Raw genomic sequence first — 15,658 nt, forward strand, 5'->3', positions numbered from 1 at the left:
CACAAAAACATACAAAAAATAGCTGGGTGTGATGCTGTGTGCCTGTAGTCCCAGCTAATTGTGGGGCTGAGGTGGAAGGATGGCTTAAGCTCAGGAGTTCCAGGCTGCAGTGCGCTATGATTGCACCACTGCACTTCAGCCTGGGTGACAGAGCAAGACTGTCTCTAGAAAAACAAAACAAAAAACTTCCCAATGCTGTCAAAACATGGCAATATACATCCTTGCTTTTTTTTTTTCTTTTTTTTTGAGACGGAGTCTGGCTCTGTTGCCAGGCTGAAGTGCAGTGGTGCAGTCTTGGCTCACAGCAACCTCCGCTACCCAGGTTCAAGTGATTCTCCTGCCTCAGCCTCCTGAGTGGCTGGGACTAAAGGTGTGCGCCACCACGCCCGGCTAATTTTTGTATTTTTAGCAGAGATGGGGGTTTCACCATGTTGGTCAGGCTCATCTTGAACTCCTGACCTCAAGTAATCTGCCTGCCTTGATCTCCAAAAGTGCTGGGATTACAGATGTGAGCCACCGGTGCCCAGCCTACATCCTTACTTTTTATACAAAGCTCCTATCGCTACTGTGATTAAATACTTATTTGAGAAATTATTAAATGACTATTCTCTCTTCTATTTGGTTGGAGGAGTTAAGTGAGGACAGACCCTTGTTTCTTTCCATTACTGTTCCCCCTGCACCCACCACAGAACCAGGTGAAGGGGAGGAGCTCAAAGAACATTTGTTTAATTAATGATCAGCTAAAGGGCTAACCTCTTTTATATATAGAAAATATATTTTAGGGCCGGGAGCGGTGGCTCACACCTGTAATCCCAACACTTTTGGTGGCCGAGGCAGGTGGATCACCTGAGGTCGGGAGTTCGAGACCAGCCTGGCCAACATGGCAAAACTTTGTCCCTACTAAAAATACAAAAATTAGCTGGGCGTGGTGGTGGGTACCTGTAATCCCAGCTACTCGGGAGGCTGAGGCAGAATTGCTTGAACCCGCGAGGCGGAGATTGCAGTGGGCCAAGATCGCGTCATTGCGCTCCAGCCTGGGCAACGGAGTGAGGCTCCATCTCAAAAAAAAAAAAAAAAAGTATATTTTAAAAGTATAAAACTAGGATCATGGCTTAAATCATTTAATATATATTTTTAATGAAACACTTTTGCCATGTTAAAACATCTTATCATGTTGTCATTCATCGAAAACACAACCTCTAATGGCCACATAATATTTCATCATTTTGGTTGCTGAATAGTTTAACCATTTCCCTTTCTTGGACATGGAGGAGATATCTAGGAATTGACTTTTATGAGTAAAACCTGTCCAGAAGTTTAAATTTATCCCTCATTTCTTTGGGTACATTCCTTGAAATTGAAGACTTGGGTTAAAATGGTACGGATGTTTTATTACTTGGTGATTATATAATTATAACATCCTTTCAGAAAACTGAAATCATTTGCATTTTCCCCTTAACCTTGGCTGTCACAGAGACGACTTGAGAGGACAAAGTGAGATCACTTGAGTTTAATTTGCATTTCCTTTACATGTAATTAGTGAGATTAAACTCCCTTTCAACATTTATTTTTCCAATGACATGCCTTATTTGGTGAACTTCCTGTTTATTCTATTAGCTCATTTTTTTCTATTGGAATTTTAATTTTTTTTCTTGATTTGTAAATGCTTTTTGCAGATTAAGGATACTGTCTTTTGTTTTGTTTTGTTTTGTTTTGTTTTTGAGACAGGGTCTGGCTCTATCTCCCAAGCTGGAGGGCAGTGGCACCGTCTCGGGTCACTGCAATATCTGCCTCCCGGGTTCAAGTGATTCTCCTGCCTCAGCTTCCTGAGTAGCTGGGATAACAGGTATGCACCACCAAGCCCAGCTAATTTTTGTATTTTTTGTAGAGACGGGGTTTCGCCATGTTGGCCAGCCTGGTCTTGAACTCCCAGACTCAAGCGATCCTCCCTCCTCGGCCTCCCAAAGTGCTGGGAGTCCAGGCAAGCGCCACCGTGCCCAGCAGGATATTATCATATATTCAGGTCTCTTGATTTTTTTGTGTATGTTGTTTTTTGCAGTGTCGTTTATGCTTAGGATTCTCATTTAGGGTTCTTGATCTCCAGGCAAGTATCCCAACTGTAAACTCAGAATTCACTGTCTGAGGCCGGGCATGGCGGCTCACGCCTGTAATCCCAGCACTTTGGGAGCCCGAGGAGGTCGGATCCCTTGAGGCCAGGAGTTTGAGACCAGCCTGGCCAACATGGTGAAACCCTGTCTCTGCTACAATACAAAAATTAGCCGGACGTGGTGGTGGGCGCCTGGAATCCCAGGCACGTGGGAGGCTGAGGCAGGAGAATCACTTGAACCCAGGAGGCAGAGGTTGCAGTGAGCCGAGATCGCACTACACTCCAGCCTGGGTGACAGAGTGAGACTCCGTCCCCTTCCCCCCGCACCCCCGTTGCCGCCCCCGCCCCCAAAATAATTCATTTTCTGAGAGAAAAGAGAAAATCCACCCCTTTCACTTACGCTGTTCCCAAACGGCCTTTACCGTCCACAGTGGGCGTTAGACCGGCCCAAATGTCCCTCCCCAGGGGTGAGTGGCCCTGCCCTGTTGGAAGCCCTGACCACGCCCCAGCTCTGCCTTCGCTGATTGGTGCAGTGGAAGACACCTGACAGCAACTGGGCCAATCGACTCTCTTGCTCTGAAATTGAATCCTGCAGCCAGGCGTATTGGCGGCTGCCGTTAAAGTCCCAACTATGACCCAGACTGAGGTGGGAGCATCTCTGGAGCCCAGGAGTCCGAGTCCAACCTGGGCGACGTAGTGAGACCTTCCCCCCACCCGCCCAATCTCTTAAAAAAACCCAAACAGAGACTAAGACGCTCAGGTTTGGTGTGGACTTTCCTTCTGAACAAAGAAGACATAAACTTTGGGAATGGTCACGGGGCAGCAGTGCTTATCCAACCACAGTCTCTCTAAACTGTGGATTCTGATCAGCAGTTCTGGGTGGGGCCGAGACTCTGCCTTCCCAGCATTTCCAACAAGCCCTTTGAGCTGTACAGTCTGGAAAACCCTAAAATATTTCTAGCTTCTGGTTCAATCTCTTTTTGAGATCCAGCTGCGTGCCTGCCTGTAATTCTCCCTTATGTCTATATCCTTCTAAACAAAGTCTCCCCTCTGGCTTGAATTATAGCCAAAGTAGGGGGTCCGTTCTAAGCAAACGAACAGTCCTATATAACAGAAAATTAACTTGCCCTATACTGGGACTTCACCAAACAGGAAAAATAAACCATGAATGGAACAGAGCTTCCTCCCACATCCCACCCTACCCTCCCTCCCACAGTGGGCCGTTCATTCATTCCTCAGATCTGTTGAGCACCTGTTGTGAACTAGACTCTAGTGCCAGTGGGTTTCCATCCCTTCAACCCCTTCTGGTTGAATGGTTCTCAAACTTGATCATGCATCACAGATTCTGATGCAGAGATTTGGGGTAAAGTTTAGATATCTTTATAGCTGTATTTTAAACACATTTTCCAGGTAATTTTTTGCACAGCAGCATTTGAGAACTGCCACTCTAGTCCCTTTAACGGGGCAGTGGTAGGAACGTGGCCTTGCGGAGGGGACTTGGGATTGGGTTCCACTGGTAGGCCCCTTCTCCTTGTCCCTTGGCAGCCTAGCTGCCTCCACTACAGTGCAACTGGGCAAAGCCATGTGTCCCAGTTTTGGCCAGCAGGATCTGGAGTTTTGGGAGTTCATCAAGGAGCATTTCCTCCCTGATACATTTAATTTGCTCCTTTCCCTGCTTGTGGGTGTGCCTGAGAGATTTGATGCCCAAGGCATTAGCCGCCACCATGCAACCATGCAGAGGACGCGAGGGCAAAGGATAAAAGCCCACCACCGAGAACAGGAGGAAGACGCAAAGAACTCCGCACCTTTGAGCTGCCGAACTGACCTTGCCTGTTCTGGCTATGAGAGATAATACGTGTCTTAACTGTTGTGCACACTTTTAGTTTGCTGTTGTTAAGAGCAACAGAGGCCGGGCGTGGTTGCTCAGGCCTGTAATCCCAACACTTTGGGAGGCTGAGGCGGGCAGATCACGAGGTCAGGAGTTGGAGACCAGCCTGACCAACATGGTGAAACCCATCACTACTAAAAAATACAAAAATTAGCTGGGTGTGGCAGTGGGTGCCTGTAATCCCAGCTACTGAGGAGGCTGAGGCAGGAGAATCACTTGAACCTAGGAGGCAGAGGTTGCAGTGAGCCGAGATTGCACCACTGCACTCCAGCCTGGGCGCCAGAGCAAGCCTCTGTCTCAAAAAAAATAAAAATAAAAAAAGAAAAAAGAAAAAAAAGAGCAACCGAAAGCATCTGACCTGACCCAACCACTCCCTGGCTGGTTCAGATTCCCCGGACCTTGCTCAGACCCCCTAATATATTATCCCCAGGAAGGGTATGGATATCTGCATTTTTCACGGAAGCTTCAGATGGTTCTTATGCACAAGCAAGTTTGAGAAACATTGCAATGAGGAATTTACTAAGTGGCAGTACTGATTAAGAGCACAGGTTTTGCAACCAGACAGCCTGGGTTTGAGACCCAGTTCTGCCACTTTCTGTCATCTGGACAAGTTATTTAACCCCTCTGTGCCTCAGTTTCATTACTGGTCAAATGGGGATAACAATTATTATTACCTAACTTTTGGTTACAAAAAACTACTTTATATAGAGTACTTAGAAAAGTGCATGGCATAGAATAAGCACTGTATAAGAATTTGCTATTATTGTTTCCAGATCCTTCTGGCAATCACCACATAGTTTGTCTTACTAAATCACTCATGTGTTCAAGAACTTTCAATGGATCCCCAGCTCCTTCAGAATAAAGGACAGAGCTGAAGCATGACTCCCACCATGTTCCCCTGTGCCATCTCTAGCCACTGTTTTCAAATCTTGCCCTGAGCTTCCCCCCCACCCTCCAAACCACCATTAGGAAATGCCCCCTTTCCCACCGTCTTTCTCCCAAAAGCCAATGGGTCTTTCAAAGCCGGTTATACATTTGCTTTCATTCACAGTTCTCCCCCTTGACTTTCCCAGTTGGAACCAACAGACTCTGTGAATTCTTCACACCTTTAAGACTACACTTGTCACAAACAGCTGGGCTTGAATGTCTTACAACTAAATCCTCCTCCCCTCCCCGAGGGGCTTGGAATTCTCCAAGGGCCAGCATCTCCATTATCTGAGTTCCATCATTTGCCACACAACAGCCCTAAAGTGACTGATATGGTTTGGCTGTGTCCCCACCCAAATCTCATCTTGAATTGTAAGTCCCACAATTCCCATGTATCATGGGAGGAACCTGGTGGGAGGTGACTGAATTATGGGGGTGGGTCTTTCCTGCACTGTTCCTTGTGATAGAGAATGAGTCTTATGAGAGCTGATGGTTTTAGAAAGGGGGGTGTCCCCGCACAAGCTCTTATCTCTTGTCTGCTGCTATTCAAGATGTGCCTTTCACCTTCTGCCATGACTGTGAGACCTCCCCAGCCATGTGCAACTGTGAGTCCAATAAACCTCTTTCTGTTGTAAACTGTTCAGTCTCTGGTATGTCTTCATCAGGAGCATGAAAACGGACTAACACAGCCACCGTCACTAAGCCCTCATGATGGGGCACATGCCATACACACCATGTGCTTCAGGCACATAAACACATTTAATCCTCACAGGCACCCTTTCCTGCCCTCGTTCAATAGCTGTTTTATTGAGTGCCTATGATGTGCCAGACCTGGTGTGTTGGGTGGTGGGAAAATAAGACTGATTAGGTCTCTGCATGCAGGGAGATTTACAGTCTAGTAAACTAGAAATTGAGCCACTAATTTGGGGCTCACAGGCCAAACTGAAACTTCAGATTCTTTTTTAAGGCTTTCAAAATCAATCAGGCGGGCAGGGCCTTCCCCATGTCATTGTCCTCTGGCCAAAGACCAATAGGGACACCCCTGTCACTGAATAAGTTTATTACTCATTGCAATAAGGAAAACCTCAGAGGGTGCTAGAAAGAACTTATTTTATTTTAGGTTTGGGCTCATGTTAGATGCTTTTGGAGGAGGTTCAAGAAAACCTCCATCAGAGGCACCAGCAAGTGGGGCTAATTCTATGATTTGTTATTTTAAAAAATATTATCAAGAGGGAAAGAAGGCTAGACAGAGCAAGACTCAAACTTTAATAGGCAAAGAAGTAATGTCACTCAGATTAACAGAGGGGAGGAGGATGTTTGGTATTTTGTGGCTTGGACAGTGTTCCCATTTTGTCTGGGCTCACACATGATGACAGATGTGGTATTGTTTTTGTCTTGCCCACCACGGTCAGAGTGGCCTTGTCTGATGTTGGTGTTTTATGAAACTGTGAACAACTGTGTATGTTCAACAGTAGAACAGCATGGCCTACCTGTGGGCCAGCCCAGTTCCTAGCAACACCAAGACCCAGCTAATCATGGCTGCTGGCTGTCAGGGGCTGCTTTCCTCTTTCTCTGCTAGTTGGCCACAGGCCCTCTCCCTCTCTATCATAATATGTGCTGCTGCAAACGCCACCCTTGGAATCGCATTGGAATTCACTTCTCTAATTGACTTCTTAATTTAATTCACTTCTCTAGTTCACTGCCCTTGGAATCGCATTGGAATTCACTTCTCTAATTAAAGACTAATTAGTTACAATTGTGATACATGCTAGCGGAGAAAACAGAAACAATTGTGGGAGTAGGGAGAAGGGGAAATCAGAGATGCCTTCTAGGTGGAGGTGACTTTTAACCTGGGACTTAAAGAGTAGGAATTAACCAGAAATGGCAAAAAAAAAAAAAAAAAAAAAAAAAATCAATCTTGGTCAAGTGATCGATTCAATGAATATTGACTGAGGGCTTGCTATGAGCTCTGTGCTAACAATCCATGGGCTGTTTTGTTTACTTTCACAGCCCCCTGATTATGTAATGAGAGCTAACAGTGACAGCTCGAAATGGCTTCCATGTAGGAGCCCACTGAAGCCCACTGAAGCCTGGCTGGAACCATCAGAGATGAGTTCTATCATCACTTTCATTTTACTATTGTGGAAATGGAAACACAGTGTAAGTAACCTGCCCAAGGTCACATGGTCAGCAAGTGGTACAGCCAGGATATGAACCCAAGCAGTCTGTCTCAGGACCCCAGACTCTTCATTACCAAACCCTGTCCCCTGTTTATTTTTTTATTTTTATTTATTTTTGAGATGGACTCTCGCTCTGTCGCCCAGGCTGGAATGCAATGGCGCGATCTCCACTCACTGCAGTCTCCGCTCACTGCAACCTCCACCTCCCAGGTTCAAGCGATTCTCCTGCCTCAGCCTCCCGAGTACCTGGGATTACAGGCACCTGCCACCATGCCCGGCTAATTTTTGTATTTTTAGTAGAGATGGGGGTTTCACCACATTGGCCAGGCTGGTCTCGAACTCCTGACCTTGTGATCAGCCCACTTCAGCCTCCCAAAGTGTTGGGATTACAGGCACGAGCCACCACACCCAGCCCCCTCTCTGTTTATTTTTATCCTCACTTTGAAATGAATGTAATGTAATTTGCCATGGTCATGGGGTTCCTGAGGCCTTATGCAGCCAAGATTCAAACTCAGGGACCTGACTCCAAAGCCCGGTGATTTGAAGCCATGAACTTAGAAAATGCACATGGGATATATTTCCACGAGCATCCACATGTAATTTTACAGCTCCCATATGAAAGTCCTTAACTCATATGCCAGAAAACGGGCAGCTTTCAAAGCTAGCAGGCAGATAATAAATTTTACTTTAAACCCAAGTATTATCAGGCAGAGGAGACATAGGAGAAGAGCAAGAAACGGTTTGGCTTAATCAAGGACAAACAAGTCTGGAAAATGTCCAGATGAGGATATCTGCAGAAATCCACCATTTGAGGGGTTGGACTGTGGTCTTGAGCAATGAATAATTCTCCAACCTGGCTGAGATCCGGAATCCCCCAGGAGCTTGTTAAAAATACAGATACCTGAGCCTCGGCTCCAGACATTCAGATTCAGGAGGTGGAGCCCGGGCACCGGTATCCTTAACAAGCTCCCAGGGGATCTTGGTCCATAGGCAGGTCTGGGAACTGCCAGTCAATGGAAACTTGAAGCACAATAGGAGGAAATGCACCCAGAAAACCAATCTAATAAGTGTAAAAAAGAAAAGAAAGCAGAATTCTGCTTGTTTAGTTGGCACACAGGCAGGAACCATCAGGAGGAGCAGCTGAATCAGACGGAGACAACGCAAGCTGCAGATCTCACCATCCTTTCGCCACCTGTTTATTAGTCTCTACATTAATAAAAGCAATCACTCATTGAACCCAATTTCTCCATCTCAGGCCCTTTATGTGGATTATCGCAGAATTCTCACAATAACGCAATGATGATTAGGTATTATAACCTCTTTTTACAGAAACCCAATGATGATTAGGTATTATAACCTCTTTTTACAGATGGGGACTGTTAAGTGAGAGGGAGAGTAAATGATTTGCTCACAGCCTAGGGCTGTTAGGTGGTGGATTGGGATGCGAGTCCAACAGTCTATCTCTGAGCTCGTGGCTCCCTTCAGCACTGTGCAGGGGAGGGCTCTGTGTGCCAGGCACAAACAGGACTCCAGGACTGGCCTGAGCATTCAGGACAGTCAACAAAACTCTGGCATGGCAAGATCCAATGGTCGCAGGGCCGTGTAAATGCTAAGAGGAGGGCGAACTTCTTTGAACAAAGAAATAGAAGTGCTGGGTGCAGTGGCTCATGCCTGTAATCCCAGCACTTTGGGAGCCCGAGATGGGAGGATCATTTCAGCCCAGGAGTTCAAGACCAGCCTATGCAACATAGCAAAACCCTATCTCTATAAATAATTTAAAAATTGGCTGGATGTGGTGGCGCAGGCCTGTAGTCCCAGCTACTTGGGAGGCTGAGGTGGGAGGATTGCTTGAGCACAGAAGATCAAGGCTGCAGTGAGCCATGACTACACTACTGAACTCCAGCCTGAGCAACAGAGCAAGACTCTGTCTCAAAAAACAAAACAAAGAAACAAACAAAAAAACTAGGAGGACAAAAAAGGGAGCTGCTATTTGGTTGTGAGGTCAGCTTTACTGATGTATATGAGATTTGAGCAGTTGTTCACACCCAAGAAATAATAAGTGCCTCGGTGCTGGGATCCAGTGGTGAATAGGAGAGGGGCTTACAGGTCAGTGATGGAGATACACCTTAAAGTCATTCCTCTATTAATCATTTAAATATGGGGCATGACCTGATCTGGGAAAAGAGTGAGAGGTCCAGGGAAGGGGTCTTTGAGAAAATGCCCTTAAGCCCAGCTCTGACGTAAGAATTAAGGCAGTTCCAGGCAGAAGGAACAATGCAGGCAAGGTCTGAGCCTGGAGGAAATGTGGCTCCTTCCAGAAACAGAAAGGAGTTCATCATGGCTGCTGCAATATAGAGGGGAGAGAAGGGGAGTGTCCCCAAAAAGAATGCAGACCCTTTTTTGTGAAGATTGTCATGAAACTTAAGGCCTTGAGGTTGAGTTGGCATCAGCCAGGCCAAGGTGGGAAAGGTATTTCAGGCAAAGGAAAAAGCATCCGCGAAGGCTCAGAGCCCAGAAAGAAGCAATGGCCCCAAGTAAGGGCCTGGAAGCCTCCCACACGCAGGGCATCCCTTTTTATATGGCTCCCATCCACCGTGAGAGGTACTGGGATTTTGGTTTTTGAGGACAAGAAAGCAAACACCGCCCTCACGAAGAAGACAACTAGGATAAGGGGCAAAACACATGTCCCAGGACTGTCCTGAAGTTCTGATGGGACCTTGGCCATGTCCCTTCCCCAAAGGCAACTTTGCTTGGTCCTGGTGCAAAATAATTAGGTCCTACCAGGCCAACCTTTAAGGGTTTTCTGGTTTTCACCTTTTCTTGGTGACTTCCTTTAAGATGGGAATGAAGATAAACTCAGGAGACAGTGGGAAGATCTCAACATACTTTTGTTAAGGTTTGTGAGGGGATCAGTTTTATTGTATTTCAAAATGTCTACTGTTTAAAAAACTCAGTAGAAACATTATTTTGGATGCATTAAGAAAAAAACCCACAAAACTTTGCTTATTGCCAAAAAAATTCAAACATCACCCTAGTAGATACCTCATAAGGGGAAAGTTGGTTTCCTTTTTTTTTTTTGAAATGGAATCTCACTCACTCTGTTGCCCAGTAGGGGAGTGCAGTGGCACTCTCACTGCAGCCTCCGCCTCCTGGGTTTAAGAGATTCTCGTGCCTTGGCCTCCAAAGTAGCACGGACTATAGGCGTGTGACACCATGCCTGGCCAATTTTTGTATTTTTCTAGAGATGAGTTTCACCATGTTGGCCAGGCTGGTCTTGAAATCCTGACCTCAAATGATCCACCTCGGTCTCCCAAAGTGCTGGGACTACAGGTGTGAGCCACTGCGCCTGGCCCTGATGTCTGATGCTCCTCACTCTTCAGCTCCAGACTATTGGGTAAACATTCTCAGAGAATAAGCTAGAAGAAACTTATGGACTCAGTCAGGCTCAGAGATGTATTGTTTGGCAACAAAGTTTTATATTTGGAAAATTTCACATTTTCAGCTTCTCGGAAAAACTGAAATATCTAACTGGCTGGATCCAAAGAACAGCTGCACTTTTGGATGAGGCATGTGTGATTTCTCTACTTCACCACAGTCCCCACCACTCTCTAACACCTCCCCCAAAGACAACTTCTCTCATTTACATTACCTGCCCCATCCCTGTTCTAGAAACTTCCCTGGAATATAAGACCATATAATATGTAGGCATATGTATTTTTTTTATACTTACCTTGAGAATCTTTCTGTGACTACACACAGATCCAACTTTCCTCCTTTCCAAAACTAAGTCATATTCCATTGTTGGAATCTTTGATATTTATTTGTTTAAATCCCTCTTTATTTTTATTTTTTTTAAGAAACAGGGTCTCACTTGTCACCCAGGCTGGAGTGCAGTGGTACGATCATAGCTCACTGCAGCCTCAAACTCCTGGGCTCAGGCGAGCCTCCGGCCTTAGCCTCCTGAGCAGCTAGGACTACAAGTGTGTGCTATCATGCCTGGCTAATTTTTAAAATTTAATGTAGAGGTGGGGTCTTGCTATGTTGACGAGGCTGGTCTTGAACTCCTGGCCTCAAGTGATCCTCCAGCCTTGCCCTCACAAAGGGCTGGGATTACAGGTGTGAGCCACTGCACCTGGCCATGCCTAACTCTCTCTTGACGTATACATACAAAGGCTCCACTTTCTCTATAGTACATGCTGTAAATGAATATCCTTGTACATTTGTTTATGAAGTTTTTTATTTTTATTTTTTTGAGACAGAGTCTCACTCTGTTGCCCAGGCTGGAGTGCAGTGGCACGATCTCAGCTCACTGCAACCTCTGCCTCCCAGGTCCAAGCAATTCTCCTGCCTTAGCCTTCCGAGTAGCTGGGATTACAGGCACGTGACACCACGCCGGGCTAGTTTTCATATTTTTCATAGAGAAGGTGTTTTGCCATATTGGCAAGGCTGGTCATGAACTCCTCACCTCAGGTGATCCACCCGCCTCGGCCTCCGAAAGTGCTGGGATTACAGGCGTGAGCCACCGTGCCTGGCCTGTTCATGAAGTTTTATAGAATGAATACCTAGCTGTAGACTTATTGGATAAATGTCTTTATGTATATTTTAAAACTAAGAAATTTTAAATATAAGATTTGAAAGCTATCACAAAATTGTCCTGGTTATAAGAATTTATATCCCCAGAAAATGAAATCAGTGTCCTTCCTCAAGCCTTGTTTTGATTTACATTTTTGTAATTACTAAGGTGACCAAACCTCCCTTTATGTCCAATTGTCCCCTGTAAATCATCCACTGACCTTTCCACTTTGCACTTTTTTTTTTTTTTTTTTTTTTGAGACGAAGTCTTGCCCTTGTCCCCCAGGCTGGAGTGCGATGGCACGATCTCGGCTCAATGCAACCTCTGCCTCCTGGGTTCAAGCGATTCTCCTGCCTTGGCCCCCCGAGTAGCTGGGATTACAGGCGCCTGCCACCACGCCCGGCTAATTTTTGTATTTTTAGTAGAGACAGGGTTTTACCATGTTGACCAGGCTGGTGTAGAACTCCTGACCTCAGGTGATCCACCCGCCTCAGCCTCCCAAAGTGCTGGGATTACAGGCATGAGCCACCGTGTCCAGGCTCCACTTTGCACTTTTTATCTCCTTTTACTGGTTTTAGCAGTTCTTTGTATAAGAGGGATTTAGGCCTTAATCATATATGCCACAAATTTTTCCCCAAGTTGATTGTCTTTAGACTTTGCATTTTACTTCGGAAAAAGTATAACTTCATTTGCAATCACACATATGATTCTTTTTCTTGGAGGGGGTGGTCCAAAACCTGCCTCCTTTGGTAGGCATATTAATACATTTTTTAGAATCAAATGCCTTTAGCTAAGGAATACATTTTCTGTTTCCCTACAGGATCCAGTACTATCCCATAGATGGGCTACTTCATAATTTTAAAGTTACCTTCCTGCCCCTTAAGACAGGGGTATAACTGTGTGTGTAGGTGTTTGTGGGTACATTTCCTCCAGAACTTTTATGGTTTTCTTATGCACATTTAAATTTTTGACCCATCTGTAGTTTATTTTTGGTGGAATGAGTGTACACAACAGAGAACAGGGATGTTTTCCTGATCAGCAGCACAAGGGGGAGGAGATACCAATGCCAGTTTATAGATTTTTTTTTTTTTTTTAAACAACAACATGCTTTTTGGCCCTTTACACAAGTAATGCAAACTCAAGGATTGTACCCATACTTCCACCACCCAAAACAACCACTTTTTTTTTTTTAATTGCAACGTATTTTCCGCTAGCCTTTTTTTTTCCTATAGTATATAGATTTTTGTTTCAGAAATCTCTTTTTTGTCTGTTTTTTTTGTAACGTGACAACATTTATCACTGCTAACAGTTAATGTTTTAACCTAGCAGCTTCCAAACCTGGCTGGGCAGCTGGCTTCCCGGTGGAGCTTGTTAAAAATAATGAATCAGCAACCCTAGGGGGTGGGCTCTGGGAATCTATATTTTTAACAAGTTCCATGGACGTGTTTGAGACACAGCCAGGCCAACTCTGGCCGACTCCCCCATGCTCCACCTGTACCTGTGATTGTCTGGGTCTCCGAGGTGATGGTTCTGGTGGTGGTCTGAGTCTGGGTGGCAGGCACTGTTTCCTCCGACACAAACTGGACCGTGCTGGGGGCTGCTGCGGACGTGCCTGTCAGCTGGCAGCCACTTTGCTTGTGAGCTACAAAGGCATCCAGGTTGTTAAACTGCTGCTTGCAGATGCCGCAGATATGGATGTCGGGAGTCAGCTCCACCAGCACCGTTGTGCCACCTGGAACTCCATGGGACAAAGGGAAAGTAACGGATTAATTCCAAACAGCTTTGAATTCTAATGCAAACCAGATTCATGGTAGGAAGAAAAGGCATGGTGGCAGACATGGCTGGGTAGTGGCCCAGTATCCACTCCACCTTCCTCTTCCTGCAAACAGTATCCTAATTGTGTCCTAGCAGCGAGGTATCATATTTCCACACAGAGATTTCTTGCCTTAGTTAAACTTGGGGAAAATTGGACATAATGTAAATATCTTAGAAATCTTCAGAAAATTGGCCAGGCGCGGTGGTTCATGACTGTAATCCTGGCACTTTGGGAGGCTGAGGCGGGCAGATCACCTGAGGTCAGGAGTTCGAGACCAGCCTGGCTAACATGGTGAAATCCCATCTCCACTAAAAATACAAAAATTAGCTGAGCATGGTGGTGTGTGCCTATAATCCTAGCTACTCAGGAGGCAAGAGAATCACTTGAACCCAGCAGGCGGAGGTTGCAGTGAGCTGAGATCACACCATTGCACTCCAGCCTGGGGCACAAGAGTGAAACTCTGTCTCAAAAAAAAAATTTTTTTTTTTCCAGAAAATTATGATGCATAATTTTATCCAACCATATATGCACAAAGGTAGTCTTGTATTATTTAACTTGGGGAAAATTGGAAATAATGTATAGCAACCATCCATGTGATGGTTCACGCTGCATTGTTACCCATGGGGCACTAGTGGCATTGTTTGCAAGAAAGTTCTTTTATCAAACATAGAAGGGATGTCCTGCACTTTGCAGAACCAGCAGCCACCTCCTATCCCAACTAAAAGGTGATTGTGAAAACTGATCCTCCTGCACATTTCCAAACATACTCACCCAAAACACATACTATGAGAACCAATAGTCTAAATAATCTTGGTCCCCTACATACTTGTGAACTTCTGCAGCACACAGCTGGAGGAGTTTCTGGGAAAAGTTTGGCATTTGTGATGAAAAGGGAGCAGATGTGGCTAGCAATGTGCCCCTTTTCTTCTGGCTTTGGATGCAAATGTGATGGTGGGGCTTCTGCAGCCATCTTGTAACTATGAGAAAAATGCCAAGATCCCTATGGGCTCTGCCCTTTACTTCACTGATTCCCCTGATTCAACACTGCAATCAATCAATTCCAGATTTCATTAGGCCAGTATAATTTGGGTTTCTGCTACTTGTAGCCAAAATTCATTCCTAACTGGCAGGGACATTATTTCTTTTTCTTTTCTTTTCTTTTTTTTTTTTTTTTTTTTTTTTTGAGACAGAGTCTTGCTCTGTCACCCAGGTTGGAGTGCAGTGGTGCGATCTCGGCTCATTGCAAGCTCTGCCTCCCGGGTTCACGCCATTTTCCTGCCCCAGCCTCCCAAGTAGCTGGGACTACAGGCACCCGCCACTACGCTCGACTAATTTTTTGTATTTTTAGTAGAGATGAGGTTTCACCTGTTAGCCAGGATGGTCTCGATCTCCTGACCTCGTGATCTGCCCGCCTCAGCCTCCCAAAGTGCTGGGATTACAGGAGTGAGCCACCGCACCCGGCCGACATTATCTCTTGATACTAATCATATCAAGAATTAATACTATATTAATACCTGCAAAGCACTTAGCGTAGTATTTGGCACTGTATTAGAAGCTACTATATAAATATTTGTTCAATAAAGACATAGCGGGTGGATCATGAGGTCAGGAGAGCGAGACCATCCTGGCTAACATGGTGAAACCCCATCTCTACTAAAAATATACAAAAAAAATTAGCCGGGCGTGGTGGCACACACCTGTAATCCCAGCTACTAGAGAGGCTGAGGCAAGAGAATTGCTTGAACCCGGAAGGCGCAGGTGGCAGTGAGCTGAGATTGTGCCACTGCACTCCAGCCTGGGCGACAGAGCAAGACTCCGTCTCACATAAAAAAAAAAAAAAAAAAAGATAACTCGTGTTTATAAGAAAATTTAGAAGAAACTTATAAAGAAGGGGAAAATCACTCAATATTTCCATCTCTGCCTACCATGAATATTATAAAATATTTTTTTCCATTCATTTTCTTTACACTTAAAAGTTGCATAAGATGGCTCACGCCTGTAATCCCAGCACTTTGGGAAGCCGAGATGGGTGGATCACAAGGTCAAGAGATCAAGACTATCCTGGCGAACATGGTGAAACCCCGTCTCTACTAAAAATACAAAAATTAGCTGGGTGTGGTGGCACGTGCCAGTAATCCCAGCTACTCAGAAGGCTGAGGCAGGAGAA

General features: G+C 45.4%; 1 protein-coding gene across 12 annotated transcripts in view; it reads right to left on the bottom strand.

The window, feature by feature from the left end:
- Positions 1–15,658, bottom strand: part of ZFP64 (ZFP64 zinc finger protein) — a 105,036-nt gene that overhangs the window by 86,330 nt on the left and 3,048 nt on the right. For 4 of the 12 annotated variants that reach the window (XM_003953776.5, XM_054674654.2, XM_009437423.4 and 1 more), the window contains exon 2: positions 13,174–13,413. In XM_003953776.5, coding sequence (XP_003953825.1) covers positions 13,174–13,413 — 240 coding nt within the window. Of the gene's footprint in view, positions 1–939; positions 1,059–2,507; positions 2,774–13,173; positions 13,414–15,658 lie in introns of those variants that run through there. The other 8 variants (XM_054674653.2, XM_063803113.1, XM_001169080.6 and 5 more) reach the window with 5 other exon arrangements.

The sequence above is a fragment of the Pan troglodytes genome, chromosome 21 (genome assembly GCF_028858775.2).
Source record: "Pan troglodytes isolate AG18354 chromosome 21, NHGRI_mPanTro3-v2.0_pri, whole genome shotgun sequence".
Lineage (NCBI taxonomy): Eukaryota > Metazoa > Chordata > Mammalia > Primates > Hominidae > Pan > Pan troglodytes.